Raw genomic sequence first — 20,488 nt, forward strand, 5'->3', positions numbered from 1 at the left:
TCCATTTGACATTCGTTGTTGTTCAGATTTCAATGCTGACTTTAACTACTGAAAACGTAAAAAAAATATAGAGCATCGGAATTATTACTGAAACAAAACATTCAATATTTTTAAGAGAAGCAGTGATTCATATTTTTCTGGTGAAATTATGGTGTAAGCACATTTAATTTTGCGATGAAAACCTTACCTGTATTACACGAACGATAATTTTAATCCTTAAGCGACCTAAATGAGGACAAGAGAATTTATTTAATAATAAAGTTAAAGTCATTTATTTCGGGACGTCAGAGGGCCTAATACGGAATTAAGGACACTGGGAACCGGAGGAAACTTGTAATCGATATCTTCAGGGTCACATACCGGGAGCCCTTTTGCGTATCTACTACGCATCATATACAGACCCTTGCACGTTAAGCTATCCTTATCAAGCAAAAGAATTTCGCCTTTATTACGACCGTTGTTAAAGTTGAAAATGTGCTAAAGATTTTTGACTAATTCGGATACCATGACGTGCTCTCGTCCTTATCAGTTTCCCAAAGGTTCGCCCTTTTTCGCAGCTTTTGTTTTTCTTTTCTTTGATTATATTACGTAGAGGACATTTTACTTGTACTAGAAAGGTCGATGGTCCTCCATGAAGGTTGTAGTGTCAAAGACAGGATTCCTATGTTCATGCCCTATTGTCTTTTTGGCTATTTCATTATTTTTATCTCAAGTTCGTGGATATCGTGTTTAGGTCTTTGAACTCGTTACTGGGTTACGAATAAGGTTTCATTTCGTATGTATTTTTGTTTAACGATTCGTCTCAAGTGCGATATTTTTGTTTTATTGACTTCTTGCTCTAGTTTTTAGAAGTAATAAACATTTGAAATGGAAATGTGTATTCCTTTGCTTTTCGGAATAAATATTATTATAAGTCAAACATAAACGTTTCATGTTTTAACCTGATTGTATTGCTTCAACAGATTCTGAAGTAAAAATCAATGAAAAGTCAAAAGTCAAAGTCAAAATTATTTATTTCAAATAGACCGGGAAGGCACTTTTAACGTCAAAGCAAATATCACAATATTAATAAAACAAAATGTCTGTCTGTCGGTCAGTCCTCTAGTGAAGCTATTTGCTCGTTCCAAAGTGTAGATTCCTATGGAGAAGAACGAGCAAACGATTCTGTGTTCCCTGATGGGTATAACCTGGGTGTCTTCAAAGCCCGAGTGAATAGGTTGCTTATGGACAGACGTGCCCCATCGTAGGCCGCATCATCACTTATCCTTATCAGGCGAGGTAGCGGCCAAACGTCGGCCCATTTAACATAAAAAAAGAAACTCCATTGGTTACTCTTTTTCAATTAGATTCACAATACAATTCTTAACAGGATTCCTCATCCCGTATTTTTTCTTTTACACAGAAAACTAACCATATCTCCTTTCCTTTGATTCCAGTTCCCCAAAGCGACGGTGACCGTCGCTCACCGTAAGATGCGTTCGCTGCTAGCGTACTACGCGGATGCAGTGATGTCGGCGGCGGCTCGGGGCGCGGGCTGCGCGCTGGAGTGCAGCGGGCGCGGCGACTGCATGAACGGCACCTGTCTCTGCGAGATACGGTACTCCGGGGACGAATGTGCTGGACCTAACATGCCTTACCATGCCTGTGAGTATTGGGTTATTGCTATACAGGGTGTAAGCGGAACGCTCCCAAACGTCGCAAACAGGTGATGGTAAAAAACGTGTATTATTTAAAAAAAAAAAAGAATTCAATGTTTATTTTAATTAATAATAGTTGTAATCTAATGCTGAATTTTAATATAGCATGAATAATACAAACACAAAAACGATTAAAATTATAAAAACATAAACAATTTGTGGCGTTTTTCGGGAGCGTTCCGCTTACACCCTGTATATGGTAGAGAAACAATTAGTTTTACAATAGGGTAAAAGGATGGTAAAGAGGCAACAGACTGGTAAAACGTGGTAGGAAATGTTGAGTGAGGATTTACATGCTTATAAGACGAAATCTTTTTAAGTTGCTTGTTTTAAATGGAACAACATCTAACCGTAAGCGATCAGCACCCGCAGCTTAGTTGGAGTTACACGATCTAACCCCACCATGGGAATAAGGATTAGTGTTTTTCTGATATCGGAAGATTCCATTAATACATATTTTTATGATTTTCTATCTGTCGAGCGAATACCCAACGCAATACTTTTCCTCATCATCAGCCGAAAGACGTCCACTGTTGAACAAAGGCCTCACCCTTAGTCCTCTACGTAGAACGTTTTATGATCTCATTAAAACCATACCTCAGTAACTTCTAATATAATTTTCAAATTTTCCAGGCATTGGTGGCGTGTTCCTCCTGGTGGCATTTGTATGTGCGGTGCAGCTGACGATATGCGTGGTGACGGAGTACCGCCGCCTGAAGGCCCCCACCTTCCTCCGAGCCTGTAAGGTCACCACGCAGAAGATGCTGTACCTCGTCGCCTTCCTGGCTTCTCTGATACGAGGCGCCTACTTCGTGTCACCGGTGAGGATCTTATTGAATTTTGTATCATCATCATCATCATCATCATCATATCATGACAAGAAGCCCATTTTTTTATGTACATTTGTAGAATTCATAGTAATTTTGTATACAGTGAGTTTAGGGCTTATAGCGTTTTAAATCCACTGGATCTACATAGACTGTTGGTTGAACAATAATTAAGATCGGCTGTCAAGTTCGAGATTGTGTGTTCCACCCCTCATTTATAGCGTGGAATGATTCTTCGATGTAATGAATAGACGTACATCACCATTTATTATGTTCAGAATGAAAACTATGTGTATGTGAACTTGTATGTTTGTAAACGCACCCACGACACAGGAGAAAATCCTAGTGTGGGGCAAAGAAAAAAAATATTCCATTCGCCAATAACGTTGTTTTACCAAGCAATTGAGCAATCTGTCGTGATTGGTCGAATAAGTATTTCAATATATGTTGCAATACTCTGATCGATATCAAAATTGATGTATAGGTAAATAATTATTGTCAAATATAAGATAAAGTAAATGAAATTGTCGATAATTAGGTGTTAAAGGTTATGCTCTAGAATGTTGCAATTTTGGAAATGTTTTCACAATTATATGACGGTGATAAATATGGCTGGACCTCGTAGATGTTTCCATTATATGTTAACTTACATTTCTTTTTGCACTAAACGATCTTCACACTTTAAAGAAAAGACCGTATATTCCTTTTGGAGGGCTATTCTACCAGAGATTTGCTATGTAGCTATGCTATGTAGGTGTAATAGCTAAGCTGTAAAACTGTGTGACTGTTTTCACTGATACTAAGTTATGTACCTGTGTGAGGAAGAAGCGTAGCTCAAGTATGCGATATATCGATAGTATGGAAGCCATCCATAGCACGCAACTTTCCATATAAAAACAACATAGGTTAGTTGAGTCCGTTTCAACCAGTGCTAAAGCTATGTGTACCAATAAATATGATTGGTGGCAGCCAAAGGCATCCACAGCAACGTAGTATAGCATTTTCCTGGTGGAAAACCAACCTTAAACTAAAAAATATTACGGACTTCCTATATCATCAAAATTATTGCAGGAAAAGTAATAAATTTTCAACGTAAGCGACAATTTAAACGGTCGTCTGCCACCCGATGTACAACATGAAATGGCACTACTATTATTTTTATCGTATTTTCCAATTTTTGTATTTCCAGTCGGCGTTCCAAGAGGGGTGGGCTACGAGCCTGCTCTCCGCTTACTACCCACTCCTGTTGTCGGGATCATCGCTCATCGTCTGCTTTTGGGCAGAGGTAAGTCATTTTTAAAAGATTTTTCTGCAACTATAAGTCAACAGTTAATTTAAAAAACCTTCAAAGTCAAATTCGTTTGAGGTTAACTAGTAAAAAGAGTGATATCTAAGTGACCGTTGATCCTTTAATGTTGTTATAATGGATTTAATGTTGTTATATTTCGTAATAATGGAGAAGAACTAATAAGAAATAATAAAAATGTTAACTACAAGATAAACCAGGCCTTTGAACTCTAAGAGGCTTAAAACTACATGTTCAAGACATAAATATTTGCCAATCAACTGATTATTCTTTTATGAAACCATTTATCATCAAAATCAACTTTATTTCATAAGCGATAAAGACGATTTTAATAGTTCGAATGCCTCTAATGACGTGCCGATATCTAATTCTCAATGAGTTTGTATGGAATTGCTTCGTCAAATGTGTCCTTGAACGAAAATAGTACACGCCAGTGAATATCACAACAGAACGCCGGGATTACAAACTATTTTTACAAATGAAATTAGTGTGTTCGTAACTAGAGTTCAGCGACATCTATTGATATTGGCTTTAACTACGTGCACATGTATGTAACGATACGTGACCTAATGTGGAACTTTATCAGTTGTTTGAAAGTGACGCTAGATGGCGCTGTGATGCAAATTATGCGCAAGCGACGTTTACGCTAAGATTAATTCGTTGTTGACAGATGTCTCTAGTAGTATTTCAAGAAATGGTGGTTTTAGGGAAAAAGTGACAAATTTTTATCATGAGTTATTTTTGTTTCTCTGTAACATCTACTTGCTAACACATTATGGTCCTGAATTTCTCATGTATTAATGAGTGCAGTGTCATACTCTGTCACCGGATTTTCAACCTTCGGATTTTTGCTGAGCATGGCATATTTTGAATTTAGGCATATTATCCTACAACAGAAATGCTCATATGTAATTGTTTTAGTTTCTAAGCGGAGGGCTGTGACCACACGTGCGTTTGTATACACAGCACAATGTAAAAAGTTGATTGCATTTATACAGGCGGTTTGTTTTGTTACATACATTTATTATTGAGCTTAAATTCCACTGATTGTTGAGACAAGAAATAGTTTCGACTTTTAAAATTCCAGATTTATCTTGCTTGATACAACCGATGACTTCGAAACACGAGTGTTTATGGCAGGCCTATATTATGGTTGAACAATAAATTTCCATGCGTTTAACCGTTGGGCTTCTCCCAGTTGTGCAGTCTCTTTTGTGCCTTTAGGATTAAGTCATTCTGTCTCCTGTATTAAATTCACCGAGGGAAGTGGAAACTATCATGTTTTTTTTCTTCTCTAATAATATCTTCTGGTTTATTTCGTTGCGGGATCCAAGACAAGTCATTCATGTTCCTGGGACGTATCGGACTTCAGTGTTCCGGTGTTTTCATGGTAGTAAATATCTACTGTAGATCCTGGGTTACAGGAGTTGCAGCGGTTTTGGGAGATAGTGGCGGCCCTGTCTCATTGTAAAAGAAATACTATCAGTCGACAATAACCAAGCCCACACACAAAACATCTGAATCGTCCTGTATCCCTACACAGTCACATGTTACCACATATGAGACTTGTACAAATGACTATTGTAACACCAGGTCGCGTGTAGATGCTAGATAGTGTACCTGCACAGATTAACACCGTATCACACCATCTGAGATCTTATCACCATAGTTATGGTCGCTCCCGTTGTAGTTCGACATTATAACTGCTTTTTACACTGTATTTTTGCAATGTCATCTAACTTGTCTGCTCGGTCTTCGCTGTGGTTAAGCGAGCACCGACAATGTATGGAATTGGACATGAGTTTATCTTTAACATCAACTTTTTCTAATCTTCTGTTCTTTTCGGTTATTGGTAATGCTTGTAATCGAGAGCGCGATCGGAGTTCTGATTGGTTGGTTTATTCGAGCCGGCCAATCAGAGCGCCGAACGCGCTTTCGTTTCGATTACTTTAATCGTAAAGCAAACTTATACTAAGGTTACTGTTTGGAGAACTGAACCAGATTGGATATGAAAATTACCATTATAAATAAAACAATTGTGAATTTGAAACAATTAATCAAGATCAAAATACTCGCCTAATATACTAAGGGTATTGTTTGGAGTCTTGGGATTCAACCAATCTGATCCAGAATTGCACACACACACAAAATATGCATTGTTAAACGAAGTGTCCTACGGTTTACGGTAAAGCACACTTGCATTCTTTGGTATTCACTTTTATGTTTCTGAGAATTCGTCTTTGTTTATTTTGAACTTATGGCTTCGTGAAACCACGCTGTTGTTACATACATGTTCCTTTTTCATTCACGGAATCCAAAGCCTTCCATAAGGAGCATTAGCTTAGGGCTGTGCCGGCTATGTAGGTACTTTAATACGAGCGCCCATAAACATCTTACATCTTCTTTTGAAAGTTCTAGTTTCTTGTACATATCTGTTTTGTTTACTAGTTTGTTGTATACCGGTTACCGGGGCTCCGGCTCGAAAAACGGTAGTAGGAACGGGGTGGTTTTTAGTCAGTAAGAGTCTGACACTCCCTCTGCCTCGCTCAAGGCGGGAGAAGTCATTGGATGATTAAAAAAAAGTGTGTTAGTATTATTGTCTCCTTCATTCTTTTATACACAATCATAAAGTTCACAAATAATTAATTGAAAACCTCACGTTTAAAATTAAAGCAAGAATTTTAGCATGACACTAGATATAAGGCCGTGCTGACTATCACAGAAACCTAATACCTCCAAAGATTCCACATCCATTCATAAATACGAATCAAGTTTAGATTTAGCAACCTCTTGACCTTCGATATTATTTCTACGTTTGTAGGTCAGAGAAAAATTCAAGGTTTCAAAATACAAGAACTCAGGGCAAGTTCACAGGACATTCTACTATAGTTAACTGACACGAGAATTCCCCTAGCTTGCAAATATTACGTACTCGTTGACGTCGTTAGGCAAATAGAAGGATTAAATATTTATTCTATTATCGCAGACATCTCTCAACTAAACGATATGTCTATACTCGAAAAGTAATGAAAATATTTTGCGTTCGAAACCTTGAATTTGAAAATATAATGGATTTTCTAGGTTATATGTTTCGTAGGCCAATTTGCGTTGTTTTTGGCCTAAAAATAATAATTTAGAGTGTGTACCTAATTCTGAATCAATCAGGGTTAGGAAATCTGGGGCGTCAGGAAGGGGCTTAAATTCCAATTACTACATTTTACCAAAACAAACACACAGGTCAAGCTAAGTAAAGGCGTTTATTGATACCAGATGATGTCATTATTAAATACACGCATAACATTTGAATAACGGACAACAGACGAAGAAAAAGTCTTCATCCGGAAAATCAGTGAATAGCACCTGACCAATGCCTTAGACAAGTCGATACAGTTTATGATAAACTAGTTGATCTCATTCGGTTTTACCCGACCCCTCGGGTCTTATTGATCGTATCGTGATGTTTTTATATCCTAGCCTTCCTCGATAAATAAACTATCCATCACAAAAATAATTTCTTAAATCTAACCACTTCCTAATCTCCAACCCGCATTGAGCAAGCGTGGTGATTAATGTTCAAAACCTTGTATTTGTGAGAAAGAGGCCTTTGGTCAGCAGTCACCACTTAGCACTTAGCAGTGGCTGTCGATAACCAGTTCCTGGGCTAGAAAAACTGTACGATTGTCAAGATAATTTGCCCATAACTAATTCTTAGGTAGCTAGAGTTACTTAATGATTTTCCTTTGACATCATTCTTTACGCTTCTCTGGATTATCCTCTAAGAAAACAAATTGCCTTCATTTGTATAAGTAAATACTAAATAGGCGCTGTAACCATATATTTCCTTACTTAATGCTTACATTTATTATCATCTTATTAAAGTAAATAGTGTTTTTATTCATTATTATTATTGTGAGAGAAACATGACTGGAAGATGATCTCATTGATTTTATTGAAATTGTAATGTTTCACTATATGTATAACAGTATAACAGATGCTTTGTTGTTTGTTTGTCTGTCATATTATCGTGCATTATGTCGTATGTTTAGTATATGCAAGCAAGTTATGTAATACTCACTATGTAATATTCAAATGACAACTCATTGATTCACTGTGTTGTTTGATGTTAAAAGATTTATGGGATTGCAGTCAGTGATGGGTTGAATTATACATATCATCATTATATACATGCATATATAAGATAGTGAGAAGAGGATGGCTTGTAGAGATGAGTGACTACAATGTGACGTCATATACACAAATAGGGGAGAATAGAAAAGATGAAATGATGGAATCGGAAAGTCTCAGTCCGTCTCAAAGATCTAATTCTGGACATTTAACTAAACACTAGGATACAATCATTGGCTCCAAAAGCAACAGTAAGAATTTCAAGAGTAATTCAACTTATGGTAGTAGGACTTTTCAATAATAACACACATAAAATATGCCAAACTTACTATAGTAGCTCGCCAGACACGATCACATTCCGGAGCTGCGGATTACCTAGCGTTTTTACCGGAGCTCCGGCTCTAAAAGCAGGAGAAGAAACGGGGTGGTTTTTAGTCTGACACTCCCTCTCGAAGTCATTGGATGATTTTCCCCCCTTCAAAAAGACGACGATCATGTCATTAAATGCCTTATCCGACCACTAGAGAACATGACACGATCACATACAGCCTCCTTTTCCGATCAGTAGAGAACATGATACCGTTTTCATTAAAATCAATAAAGAAATTAACGCAACCAATAAATAATTACAGTTTACCAGCAAACACGTGCAACAAAATAACAAACGGCTTTAATTCCACAAAGATGGACGCGATTAGCTTACTAACGGTCTCTTTAACATAATAAAGTGTACAGACTGTTCGTTGGATGATTTGTGATCAGTCTCCTGGCCTTTCCTTAACTAGGTTGGGGTCAGTGCTGATTTTTACCTGATGTCGCGGAATGTCAGTGTTTTGAGAACGCTTTTTGGTACTCCAGAGCACCATTAGGTATGATTGTCAAAGACTTTTAGAGGTTAAGAGGTCCGGCTCGAAGTAAGAGTAGGAACGGGATGGTTTTTCATTAGTTAGTTTGTCTCTCTTTTTCATCACCCAAGGGAGAAATCATTGGTAGTTAATCATGATACATTTCATAACGTCAATACAAAAAGGTTGTAAGCGCGCGGTCCACGCGCTGACAGCGAGCTTACAGCATGTTCGTATTGTCCCAAAGGAAAATCCACCGTGGCGCAGCCGTGTCTGTGCCGTTTATGTCTGCGGTGACACACTATGAGTCAGTGTTAGCTTTTTCAAAATTAAATACAAACCACAACACAAATACAATAGTTACAATACAAGACGAAAAAAGGTTTTGCCTAAATCACCAGGTGATTCATACTAGTAGTATTTGATGGGTATTACCAAATAACAAACGTTATGAACGCTTCTTTACCGTCTTTGTAGTACCAGCTAGTGCTTGGAATTCGCGACCGCAGTCTAATTTTTTGTTTAGTTTTGAAGACTCTGAGTCAAGGTACCATCAAAAGCTTAAACACTTAATAAATCTTTGTACTTATCTTTCCGGATTTGGGACTGTACCTGCCTTGATTTTGGATTTTGAGTTTTTGTAGGAATATTCTGGAAGGAATTTCGGCCTTTAAAGGATTGTTTTGTATATGTCAATGGGTGTAGACCATAATTTAATTGATATTTAGGATGCATATTGGACAGGTTTTTGAACCTGACCATCCAATCAAAATAGCAGTTGAGTTTTCTTCTGCTTTTTGTATACTTTGCTCCACATTAGGATTTTCTCCTGTGACGTGGTTGCGTTTACAAACATACAAGTCATCCAGCACATGACATCCAGATCTGAAACAACAATTGTGGATTATAGAAACAGTTGCTCCGTGTGGGTATCTAACCCGCTACACGTTGCACGACAGCCATTTGTCCAGCCACCGCACCAACCGTGCAGTCAAGTTTGAAAAATAAAAGATCCATTATTTTTTATGTTGTTTGAAAAGTACTGGACTGTCTATCTGTCTTGTGAACGGATGTAAGCGCATACAAGTATTTACCCACTCTCATTAACTTGTAGATATTGTTGCATGTACTTCAGGAACAAACAACACCGATTGTTGTTTTAATTTACGTTTCATTGTTATTGTGATCAAAAAGGTTGAAAATTAATAACAAAATATTTATAGACATCTAAGAAAAACCCAGACACGCATTTATCCTTCCGAAAGTCAAAGTCAAAGCGTGAATGTCCTGATTAGATCATTACATTATGGAAAATTTTGTTTAAATTAAATTACGTAGATATTGTTGCAATGTGCAATTACAAAGTGGTCTAAGTTCTATGTAATAATTTATTTATTTATTACCATTGCTTTTGGAAGTATAATTCAATATGGAAATTGGTTTAATACGACGACGGGTGGAAATGGTATTAATATAGCATTATTATAGTCGAGATGCCATAACTTACCTACATGACAATTTTAATGTAGATCTTATATGATTTTTATAATAACTGTCGTGAGACATACCAAATTAACTAAAAAACTACAGTTTGTTCACGTAAATTTATGGAGAAAAGCTCTAATAGTTTCGAGTCACAGAGGGACTCTAGTTTAGACCGAGAAGGTTGCGTGACACGCTGCTCATGATGAAGAGTCCTAGTGGAGTTTTTCTCCTTTAATTTACGTGAGTAAGCCGTGATTTGGTTAATCTTATATGATCTGCTCAAAGACAAGATAATATCGTGATGGGTTTGGTGATGCCAATGTACTTAGGCTACGGTGACCGTTCACCATTTGCAGTCCTTAAACTAAGCTTTTTTACTACAGTTTTATAAATAAGAAAAAGAACTTGTTTAATATATTTATGGTTTTGACTAGATCACTATTGATCCACACCAAAGTGTTAACTATGTAATAACATGTTATTATGCAAATTATGTATGAGTAGAACATTTTTTTTGTTGCTAATTTGTTCAATATATATAACCTTGTTAGGAGGTTATGAGTATTTATAGGTAGTGGTCATTTATAACAGGTAGTTCAAGGGCTTTTTATTAGGTATGGGGACCAGAAACTTGATTAAACCGTTAGGTAATTAAATGGAAATAGAATTTTAGTACTTTAATCGTCGAGTGGGTCGCAATGGCGATTGCAGTGTCAGAAATAAACACTAAAACAAGATTTGTATAAATTCTCATGGCATCTAGAACAATATTACGATGTTTTCGCCCTTTTAATAACAAAGATTACAGCTTGCTTGATGAAAAGCGGTTACCGTAGCGAATGAACGTCTACAACACCATTAGCAATAATCAGTATATAGTTAGTTCCACAGGTGACTGGTAGAGGCGTTGTTGTCGCTAGCGACTATCAACAAATACTATTGCTTCAAACTCATGGTAGAGGTACTGATGAGGCGTGATGCTTTTCTGTTGTCATGACAACCCTGTAAACATGATAGGGCCACGTAAAAACAAAAGAGTGAACGAATGATGTCACCAATCAACATTATGTTAGCGTGCGGCTCGGTGGTGTAGTGGGTAGAAGGACAAACAATGTCGGCCCACCATCCGCTGGTTTCATGTTCTCAGTACACACGCACGTAGGTAGACACCATTTTTTTGAGGGGGGTTAATAATCCAATGACTTCTACCGCCCTCAAGTGAGGTGAGAGATTGTGTCAGAGGCGTTGGACTAAAAACCACTCCGTTCCTACTCCTGCTTCGAGCTAGAGCCCCGGTAACCCGTTAAGTTCTTCGCAGCTCCGGACGCACGATCCGGAGCTGCGGACTACCTAGCAGGTTTACCGGGGCTCCGGCTCGAAAAGCAGGAGAAGGAACGGGGTGGTTTTTAGTCAGTAAGAGTCTGACACTCCCTCTTGCCTCGCCCAAGGCGGGAGAAGTCATAGGATGATTTTCCCCCCTCAAAAAAAAAAAAAGCTCCGGACACCTACTTAATTGAAAGTTGTTGAATTCTTACTCATCATATTAGTCGTAGACGTACACTGCTGAACAAAGACCTCCAAAGACTTCCATATTATTATATTTTTATTGAAGTTATGAATCATACGGGCTGGTACTGAAAATTAGCGTCGCGAACTCGAGCCTTCGTGCCCGGGCCTCGGCATTAAGCTGTGCACCAGCCTTTTGCGCCACGACGCACCTCAGATTTAATTTTATTGTGTAACTGTATTCTCAGTCACTTGTGTGTCGTAGCGTAATAAACAGTTTTTCTTTCTTCCTATTAGCTCTCGTCCAAAAAAATGCAGCTAATTGTTGCATACCTTTGGTCACGTGAATATCTTCAACAATACGCATGCAATGGAGATCGGTTTTGAAGATAAGGCGTAAAAAGGACACAAACAAACTTTGTTTAGTATATTTAACATTACAAAATACAGTACTTCCCCAAGGCAATATAAGCTGGAATTCATGACCGAATAACATATTAAGAACCGGTCTTCCTAAATCAAGGGTTTGCAAACAAACAACACACACACATTCTATGCAAACCCAGTATAAACTGACCCTTGAATTGTACCAAAAGATCATACAAAGCGAGACCATTATAAACTGGTTGTAGAGCTCATTTTGTAACCAAGTGCACTTACGGTGCAGCGTCTAAAAATACATTTTTGATGTTGTTTTTATTTTTGAATGTAATGTGACGGTGCAATCTCTGTATCAAGCTCTTGCAAGATCATTTTATTAAATTAGACTTGTCAGTGCGAGATAGTGTACATGAATAACTTTAAGCATGCTTTCCCACCAGAGATGTGCTATGTAGCTATGCTACGAATATGTAATAGCTAAGCTGTGAAACTATGTGACCGTTTCCACTGATACTAAGCTTTGCTAGCTCAAGTATGTATCGATAGTAGGGAGCCATCTATAGCACGCATCTTTCTACATAAAAAACAACAGCTGAGCTGAGTCCGTACCGTCCTTAGCTACCTCATTCAGAACTAAGTAAAAAAAAATCGAACTGAAAATCGTTGTCATGTGGCTCATGTGACATTTTGAATTAATTAATCGCAGTAATTTATGTGTACATAAATAAATAAAAAATAGGTTTAACATAATTTTATTAATAAAAAATAGGTAACATAATTTTGTTCTCTACCTAACATACGGAAAAATATATTAGCCATCATTCGTAATATTTTTTGCTATACTATGCACTTGCAATATAAAATCTGCACAAAATTTGTCAGTCAGGCATTATAGCACAGCTTGGCCCAGGGTCCATAGGATAATCACAAGGTTTACCGCACCGGAGCTCCGGCTCGAAGCAAGAGTTGGAACGGGGTGGTTTGCAGTCAGTAAGAGTCTGACACGTCTTCTCGTCTCACGCAAAGCGAGAGGAGTCCATTCGATCCGTCCTCTTCCCTCCAATAACCTATGTGAACCCAATCATAATTTATTTTGAGGGCGGAAAAATCATCAATAGCTTCTTCCGCCTTGGGCAAGACGAGAGGGAGTGTCAGACTCTTACTGACTAGGTTCAAAACCACAATCTGATTAGTGACGCATTTAGGTCCTACCATTGTACCTCTATTAAGTGGAAGGTACAGCTGTGATCTCATCACACATTCTGGGTCGCTATGTTTTCCGAAATACGGACGTGTTTTATTTTTTATTGATTGAATTTTTAATTTATCCTATTATACAGCAAAAAGTACCAAAGGGTCGGTTTAAAAAAAGAGGTTTGTCTGACCTTGGGCGTAATTAGACATTCTTATAAGCCTTTATATGTATTCCGTATTTATTTATTAGTGTTCGTTAAGTAAATAATATGTATATAGGTACCTACAAGTGCATCACTGTCGCATGCATCTTAAAGGAGATTGTCCAAATCTGGCTATTTTTGACCAGGCTGCTCAACAAAAATGTAATTTACCAATAATTTTATTTATATTTTAGTAAATGTCTGATGCTAATAACTTTGTGTAAATTAGCACTATAAAAAAAACGATTTTTATTGGTATTTGTTATGATAAGACCAAGTATTTGTAGTAGTTGGCTTTGAATTTGACTTTAGTGCTGCCAATCTGCTGTCAATCTGTTGTGTTTTTCGTCAAAATGACAGATATTATTCGCTTTGTTCTTTTGCATTGTGAGTGTCGCAACTGCAGTTTATTGCGTGGGAAAATACAAAGTAGACATATTAGTAGAAAAACATATTTTGTATATATATTATATGAAAATAACACTAAAGGCAGGACAGCCATAAAACATTATTACTGCAACTGCATGGTGGGTCATAGAACAGTAGGTTGATGTGCACATATAATAACTATTATTTGGTTTTTGAGCTGGGCAAGGTACCAGAAAATTATTAATCCACCTGCCGAGTTCCTCGACCATATTTTAATTACATATGAATCGGATTAATAATGCATTTTAATAGAAAAAAATGTTTTATTTCATGCATAACCAGTTTCAATAAAATGTAAAAAAATATCTAAATATAAATCTTGATACAAAACTAAGTTTGTATCTTCATTCTTACTGATATGAACTAATAAATCAAACATATATTATTAGCTGAAGTGCTTGTTCAAAAATAGCCAAAGTCTTAATACAAGTTGGTCAATCCCCTTTATCGAGATACACGTGAATTAAGATTAGGTACGTTTAAGTCTTTCATTTGTATGCAACGTGTCGACTAAAACCATCATTATTATCTTATCTGGTCTAGACTAATAAATAAAATTTAAGTATCTGATTGTAATACTGAAACATAAAAATAGCTTTTTATTACATGCATAAAATACGTATACCAAAATAATATGTTTTTAAAATTTTTGTCTGTTTGTCCCGGCTAATCTCTGAAATGGCTGGACCGCTTTTGACGGGAGTTTTACTGCTTGTGTGACTTTATTTTAGAAAATAAAGTCACAAACTTTGTAATCCACGCGAGCGAAGTACCTGGCATCAGCTAGCTATATTTTATGATTGACGCTAAAGTTTTCGAAAACAATTAACATAGCATGTAAGCTAGACCAAATTACTAAAAAATAAAATAACTGGGTAATTATTTACATTGAACCAATTTTTGGACCAGAAACAATAAATTCCAACAACACAATGTTGCTTGATCATCCTGTAAATTAACAAAAATATTTCTTGGGTCCCGAATTTAATTTCTATGCTCGTCCCTCTTGCAACCACTCGATGTAGAGAAAATTTGCATTTATTAAATACATTATTACACCTAGATATATAATTTACGACTAATTTATAGTTTTTTAATATAACAATAAATTAAAGTCACGTGTAAATAAATTGGTACAAAAGAACAATGCTTTTAAGTGCACATTTTTTTAAATTAGAGACAATAAAATAATATAATGCAGTCTTATTGATAAAATAAACGTGATCTAATAGGTAAATGGCACCTAATGTAATTTTTACCCGACTGCGCCAGAAGGAGGGTTATGTTTTTATTGGATTTATTTTAAGTAATATGTAGCTATAAAATCACAATATATACATATTTATGCACTTTAATAATAAAAATACTGGACTTTATTGGAGGCTTCAGGGCTAGGCTATCCTTTGCGAAGAAGGGGTCTAGTCATATCCCACTTGCTTTACATGGATGACCTCAAGTTGTTTGCTCCAAATAATAAACAACTGATGGAACTACTGAAAATAACTGAAAAATTTAGTAGTTCCATCAGAATGGAATTTGGAGTAGATAAATGTGCTGTCATGCATGTGAAGCGAGGAGGATTGTGGAATCTGAGGGTCTAGAACTCTCAGATTTCACAAAACTAAGAACGCTCTCCGCAAATGATACTTACAAGTACCTGGGTATGTCAGAGGGATTAGGCATTAATGGACCGGACATGAAACAATCGTTACGGGAACGCTTCTTTGGCCGCCTGAATAAAGTGCTGAAAAGTTCATTATCAGGCGGAAACAAGGTGCGAGCCTATAACGGTTGGGTCATGCCGGTCCTGATGTATTCTTTTGGTATACTCAAGTGGACTCAGACTGAACTTGACGCCCTGGATAGGCGAGTCCGAACACTGCTGACTGCAAATCGTATGCATCACCCTCGTTCATCGATCATCTTATTAAATGCTAAGACCCTTCATAACCGTGAGGTGTGCAACCTCAGGGAATATTTCCTGAAAGTAAACGAGGGTATGCATCGAGAAGTAGCAGCAGTGGACAATGGATTCACTCCACTATCTTTAGCAAAAGAGAACTGGCGCAAACCTGTGGTATTAAGCGTCAATGACCGCAAGGAGGTATGGCATAGCAAGGAGCTCCACGGACGCTTCTTCCGGGCCCTTCATGGACCCAGTGTAGATTTTCTGGCGTCCGTATCTTGGCTACGATTTAGTAATCTCTTTGGTGAAACTGAAGGATTTGTCTGTGCAATTATGGACGAAGTTATCCTTACGAATAACTACCGGAAATATATTATTAAGGATGGGACCGTTGACATATGTCGGGCATGTCATAGTCCTGGTGAATCCATAAGACATATAATTTCTGGTTGTGGTCGTTTGGCTAATGGTGAATATTTGCATAGACATAATCAGGTGGCCAAGATTATCCACCAGCAACTTGCTTTGCACTATCAACTTGTTGAGTTTGAGGTTCCATACTACAAGTATGTGCCCGATCCAGTTCTCGAAAACGGCCATATCACGTTGTACTGGGATCGATCTATCATCACTGACAGGACTATTGTAGCCAATAAACCTGATATAGTGGTGATAGATCGGCAAGCGCGCCGCGCGATGATAGTCGATATCACCATTCCTCATGACGAGAACCTCGTGAAAGCTGAAAAAGATAAACAAATAAAATATCTTGACTTGGCTCACGAGGTTGTCGACATGTGGAGTGTGGATTCGGCTATCATTGTGCCGATAGTCGTGTCGGCCAACGGATTAATACCCAACAGCCTCGACAATCACCTTAGGAGGCTGGGGTTGGGCGGATGGATCAAGGGCCTGATGCAGAAGGCAGTACTCCTCGAAACGGCACGTATTGTGAGGAGGTTTCTGTCTCTGGAGCCCTAACCACCGGTAGCTTGGACCATGTTCCCGCTACTGGTCGGCTCCTACTTTTATATTTTTAAATATTATTTTATATTGTATGTTTTAAATATTATTTAAAAATGTAAATTTAGAGAATTTTAAATAAATATGGAGATTAAAATACTGGACATTAAAACAGTATAAAAATGGTTGAATAATAATCATAGCAATCTTTTCATTTATTTTATTTGACATTTCTATTATATGTACAAAATTAATAAAAAATAAAATCCTTTTAAGTAAGGATTTTTTCATATACATATATTAATTTTGTTCTTATATTGACGTTTTTTTACGTAATTGTTGGAAATCAAAATTTCAAAACAGTATAATCCCCTATAATAGTTCGAACATAAAGTCCTATGTCCTCTAGATGTGGCAGAGGGCATCACAGGTCCTTCATCTCGATTTTGAACTTCCCGCTTCACCGCGCTCCACGTCACTCCGGTGCCCGTTACATATAAAAAACTAGCTACTTCCGCGCGGTTTCACCCGCTCTGCTTGGCTCCTATTGGTCATAGCGTGATGTTTTATAGCCTATATAACCTTCCTCGATAAATGCACTATTCAACACAAAAATAATTATTCAAATCGGACCAGTAGTTCTGGAAATTAAGGCGTTCAAACAAACAAACAAACAAACAATCAAACAAACTCTTCAGTCTATATTAGTATAGATAAGAACTTAAAACTGCACTACAATTTTGAACAGAGATCCTTAGCTGGCAACACAATGACCAATTAATATCGCCAATTGGACTCAGTCATCTTGATTAAAAAATTGGTGTACTATTCATCTGCTAGTCTCTAGTTAGGTAATTGCGAAATTGCCGTATCCGTGGGTGTCGTATGCAGTCGGATAGTAGGCGGATCAAGAGTAACAGACTATAAAGGTTTTATATGCGTCTAGGTCATATTTGGAAGTAATGAATGTATGCAAAATTATTAGTTGGAAATCGTAAAGAAAATCGTAGTTCTTTTTACATATTAGAACGTTTTTTTTTTACAAATAAGATTATGTATTTTTTATGGAATAGGGAGCAAACGAGCAGACTGGTCACCTGATGGTAAGCGATCAGCGCCGCCCATGGACACCCGCAACATCGAAGGAGTTACATATCACATAAATGCATATTCCAAACATTAAAAAATCGTTGTGGCTTTAATATTTTTGCTGACAAGTAATCGGCATTAAATCTCCGAAACACGTTACATAGTTTATAGCATTTAAGAATTTTGGGAACACAAAAGGGTTTTTCTTGCTTTACCTATACAATAATAATAAAAAAATATTTAAATTAAATGTACACGCGTCACTTGTACGTCACAGATTTAGGTACAAACCTAAAAACGTAAACATTATTCAGGTTTATACGTATCTGTTTAAGTTTTTAATCGCGCGCGCTTCTAATCACACCGCGAGCGCGCCGGCCATTCTGCCAGTGTTGCAATACACCCTACACGGAATACGCGCCGCGCGCGCCAAAACACACGCGCTTTAAATTTAAATTACGAACATTCTTTATTTATTGTTTTTTTTTCTCTCAGTTCTCAAACAAAAATATTGCCAGCAATATTATCGTGATTTATATTGTGAAAGTTTTTTTTTTCTTAAATAGTGTTGTGATTATTTTGTTTTCGGATATATTTGCAAGGTGAGTGCAATGAACTCGTGCCGTACTTCCTATCTGATGCATGAATGATTATTTTCTTTTCTTTTTTTTTAAAAGCTCGCCGTGAACTCGTGTTTTTTAAAGTTCAAGAACGTTTTAGGTCAGTTATGATAGTTTTATATTTTTTATTGAAGCTTGATTTATTGTTTTAGTTTTTTATCTTTTTTTTTACTTAGTATGTGCGTACCTGAGGACCGTAAGGATCGTAATCTGTCATTGTGATTAAGTATTATTTTATTTAAATTAAATTAATTAAAATAAAGTAGTTACTTGGTTTGTTTTTTACGTAGTTAAAATATAACTTATTTATTATATTTATTAATAGAATTGTACTTTGATAGGCGAACGTCGTAAATGTTTTGATAGGTCAGTAAATATAGAACTAAAAATAGACTATTTAATTAAACTCAAACGAGTTTACTGTTTTCCTACGTAATTGTATAACTAACTGATGTACCTGTGTAATCTATAAATATGAAAATTAGCATAACTATCGCGTTTTAGGCATTCATTATAATTTAAGTGAATCGTTGATAGCGATAGTACGAATAATGCGATTTAAATGAAATCTATTGAAATGGCCACTGTTCATTTTAAAGGACAATGACTTATCCTTAGACCCTTAATAAATACATCTGTGTTCCGGTGTCCAGTGGATGGTCGTTAGGAGTTTATATTTAGTCTAAGCATTTTCTGATGTTTTTTTTTTTTTTTTTTTTTTTGAGGGGAGACGATCTTCCAATGTCTTCTCCCGATTTTCAGAGGTGGTCTACTCCTAAGTTAATAACGAATATATAAAAATAAATAATAGAGGGACTGAATAAATACTATCCCGTTCTTACTCCTGCTTTTCGAGCCTGAAACCCAGTAGTCCGCTAGACAGTTAACAGCTCCGTATCGGCCTTATAAAAATGAAAAGATCTCATTTGAACAAAAATATAACTTAATCTCATCTTATAAATGAACTATTACTTGGTAACTAACAATATGAAAGCCTATATAGAATCTAATATTGTAATGAGTTTAGTCTATATCTACATTTTAATACATTACTATCTATTATTACATCATAATGACAGAAATGTTTGCAATATGACAAAAAGTTTCTACAATAACATTACATGTTGCGAACGATACAATCATTTTCGCGGTACAAAAGGTTTGTAACAAAAAACTGTCTGCCATTTTTTCATTACTGGAAGTCAATTAAATACAAACCTGAACCTATTTCACGCTAATTTAAACACGTAGATATTTATTCAAGAAGCATCTATGTTTTAGTATTTTTTATTACGTAAAACTTATTTTTAAACGGTATAGGAAAACCTCTAATGACTTAATTTAAACCACATATGTGTTATCATCTTGGATGACGATATACGAAAATAAAAATGAGCCAAATATACCCAGTAGTTAAGTCAAAAAGTACATTCTTCTCTTGGAGCTATTTTGAACACTCTTTACAAATACGGTATTATAACAGCCGCGCCGCATGTCCGTAACATTTCTAGACAAGCTAAGTAGTATTTATCAAGAAATATGAAGAATTTAATACTTGATTAATTTCATTACCTATTTATTTTGTTTGATTTCTTTTTAATTTTTCGTTGAAATATTTAGTTATATTATGCTTCTGTGGAAGAATACTACTACTATACTAGTTTCATTTAAGTCATCATGAGTCATCATTACACTGTATACTTTTTATCTAGATTTCAAAAATAAAGATCTAATTTCAAGTATACTAGAGACATAGTGACCTATAAATAGTCGATAAGGCTCTTATCATATGAATCCCAAAAAAAAAATAATAACCGTGACCTTGCTGACTGTCTTCGCCTTCTTAGGAGCCCGTTCGCCTTCAATCTCCCAAAATATATACCTACCATTGAATGGATTGACGTATAGTGAC

At 36.4% G+C, this 20,488-nt stretch overlaps 1 protein-coding gene across 12 annotated transcripts in view; it reads left to right on the forward strand.

Annotated features, from left to right (window-relative positions):
• LOC118277108 (uncharacterized) overlaps positions 1-20,488 on the forward strand; it is a 103,944-nt gene that overhangs the window by 47,337 nt on the left and 36,119 nt on the right. For 7 of the 12 annotated variants that reach the window (XM_050696247.1, XM_050696249.1, XM_050696254.1 and 4 more), the window contains exons 2-4: positions 1,437-1,644; positions 2,331-2,517; positions 3,704-3,809. In XM_050696247.1, coding sequence (XP_050552204.1) covers positions 1,473-1,644; positions 2,331-2,517; positions 3,704-3,809 — 465 coding nt within the window. In that variant the 5' untranslated portion in view covers positions 1,437-1,472. Of the gene's footprint in view, positions 1-1,436; positions 1,645-2,330; positions 2,519-3,703; positions 3,810-20,488 lie in introns of all 12 variants that reach the window. The other 5 variants (XM_050696250.1, XM_050696252.1, XM_050696257.1 and 2 more) reach the window with 1 other exon arrangement.

This window comes from Spodoptera frugiperda, chromosome 10, assembly GCF_023101765.2.
Source record: "Spodoptera frugiperda isolate SF20-4 chromosome 10, AGI-APGP_CSIRO_Sfru_2.0, whole genome shotgun sequence".
NCBI lineage: Eukaryota > Metazoa > Arthropoda > Insecta > Lepidoptera > Noctuidae > Spodoptera > Spodoptera frugiperda.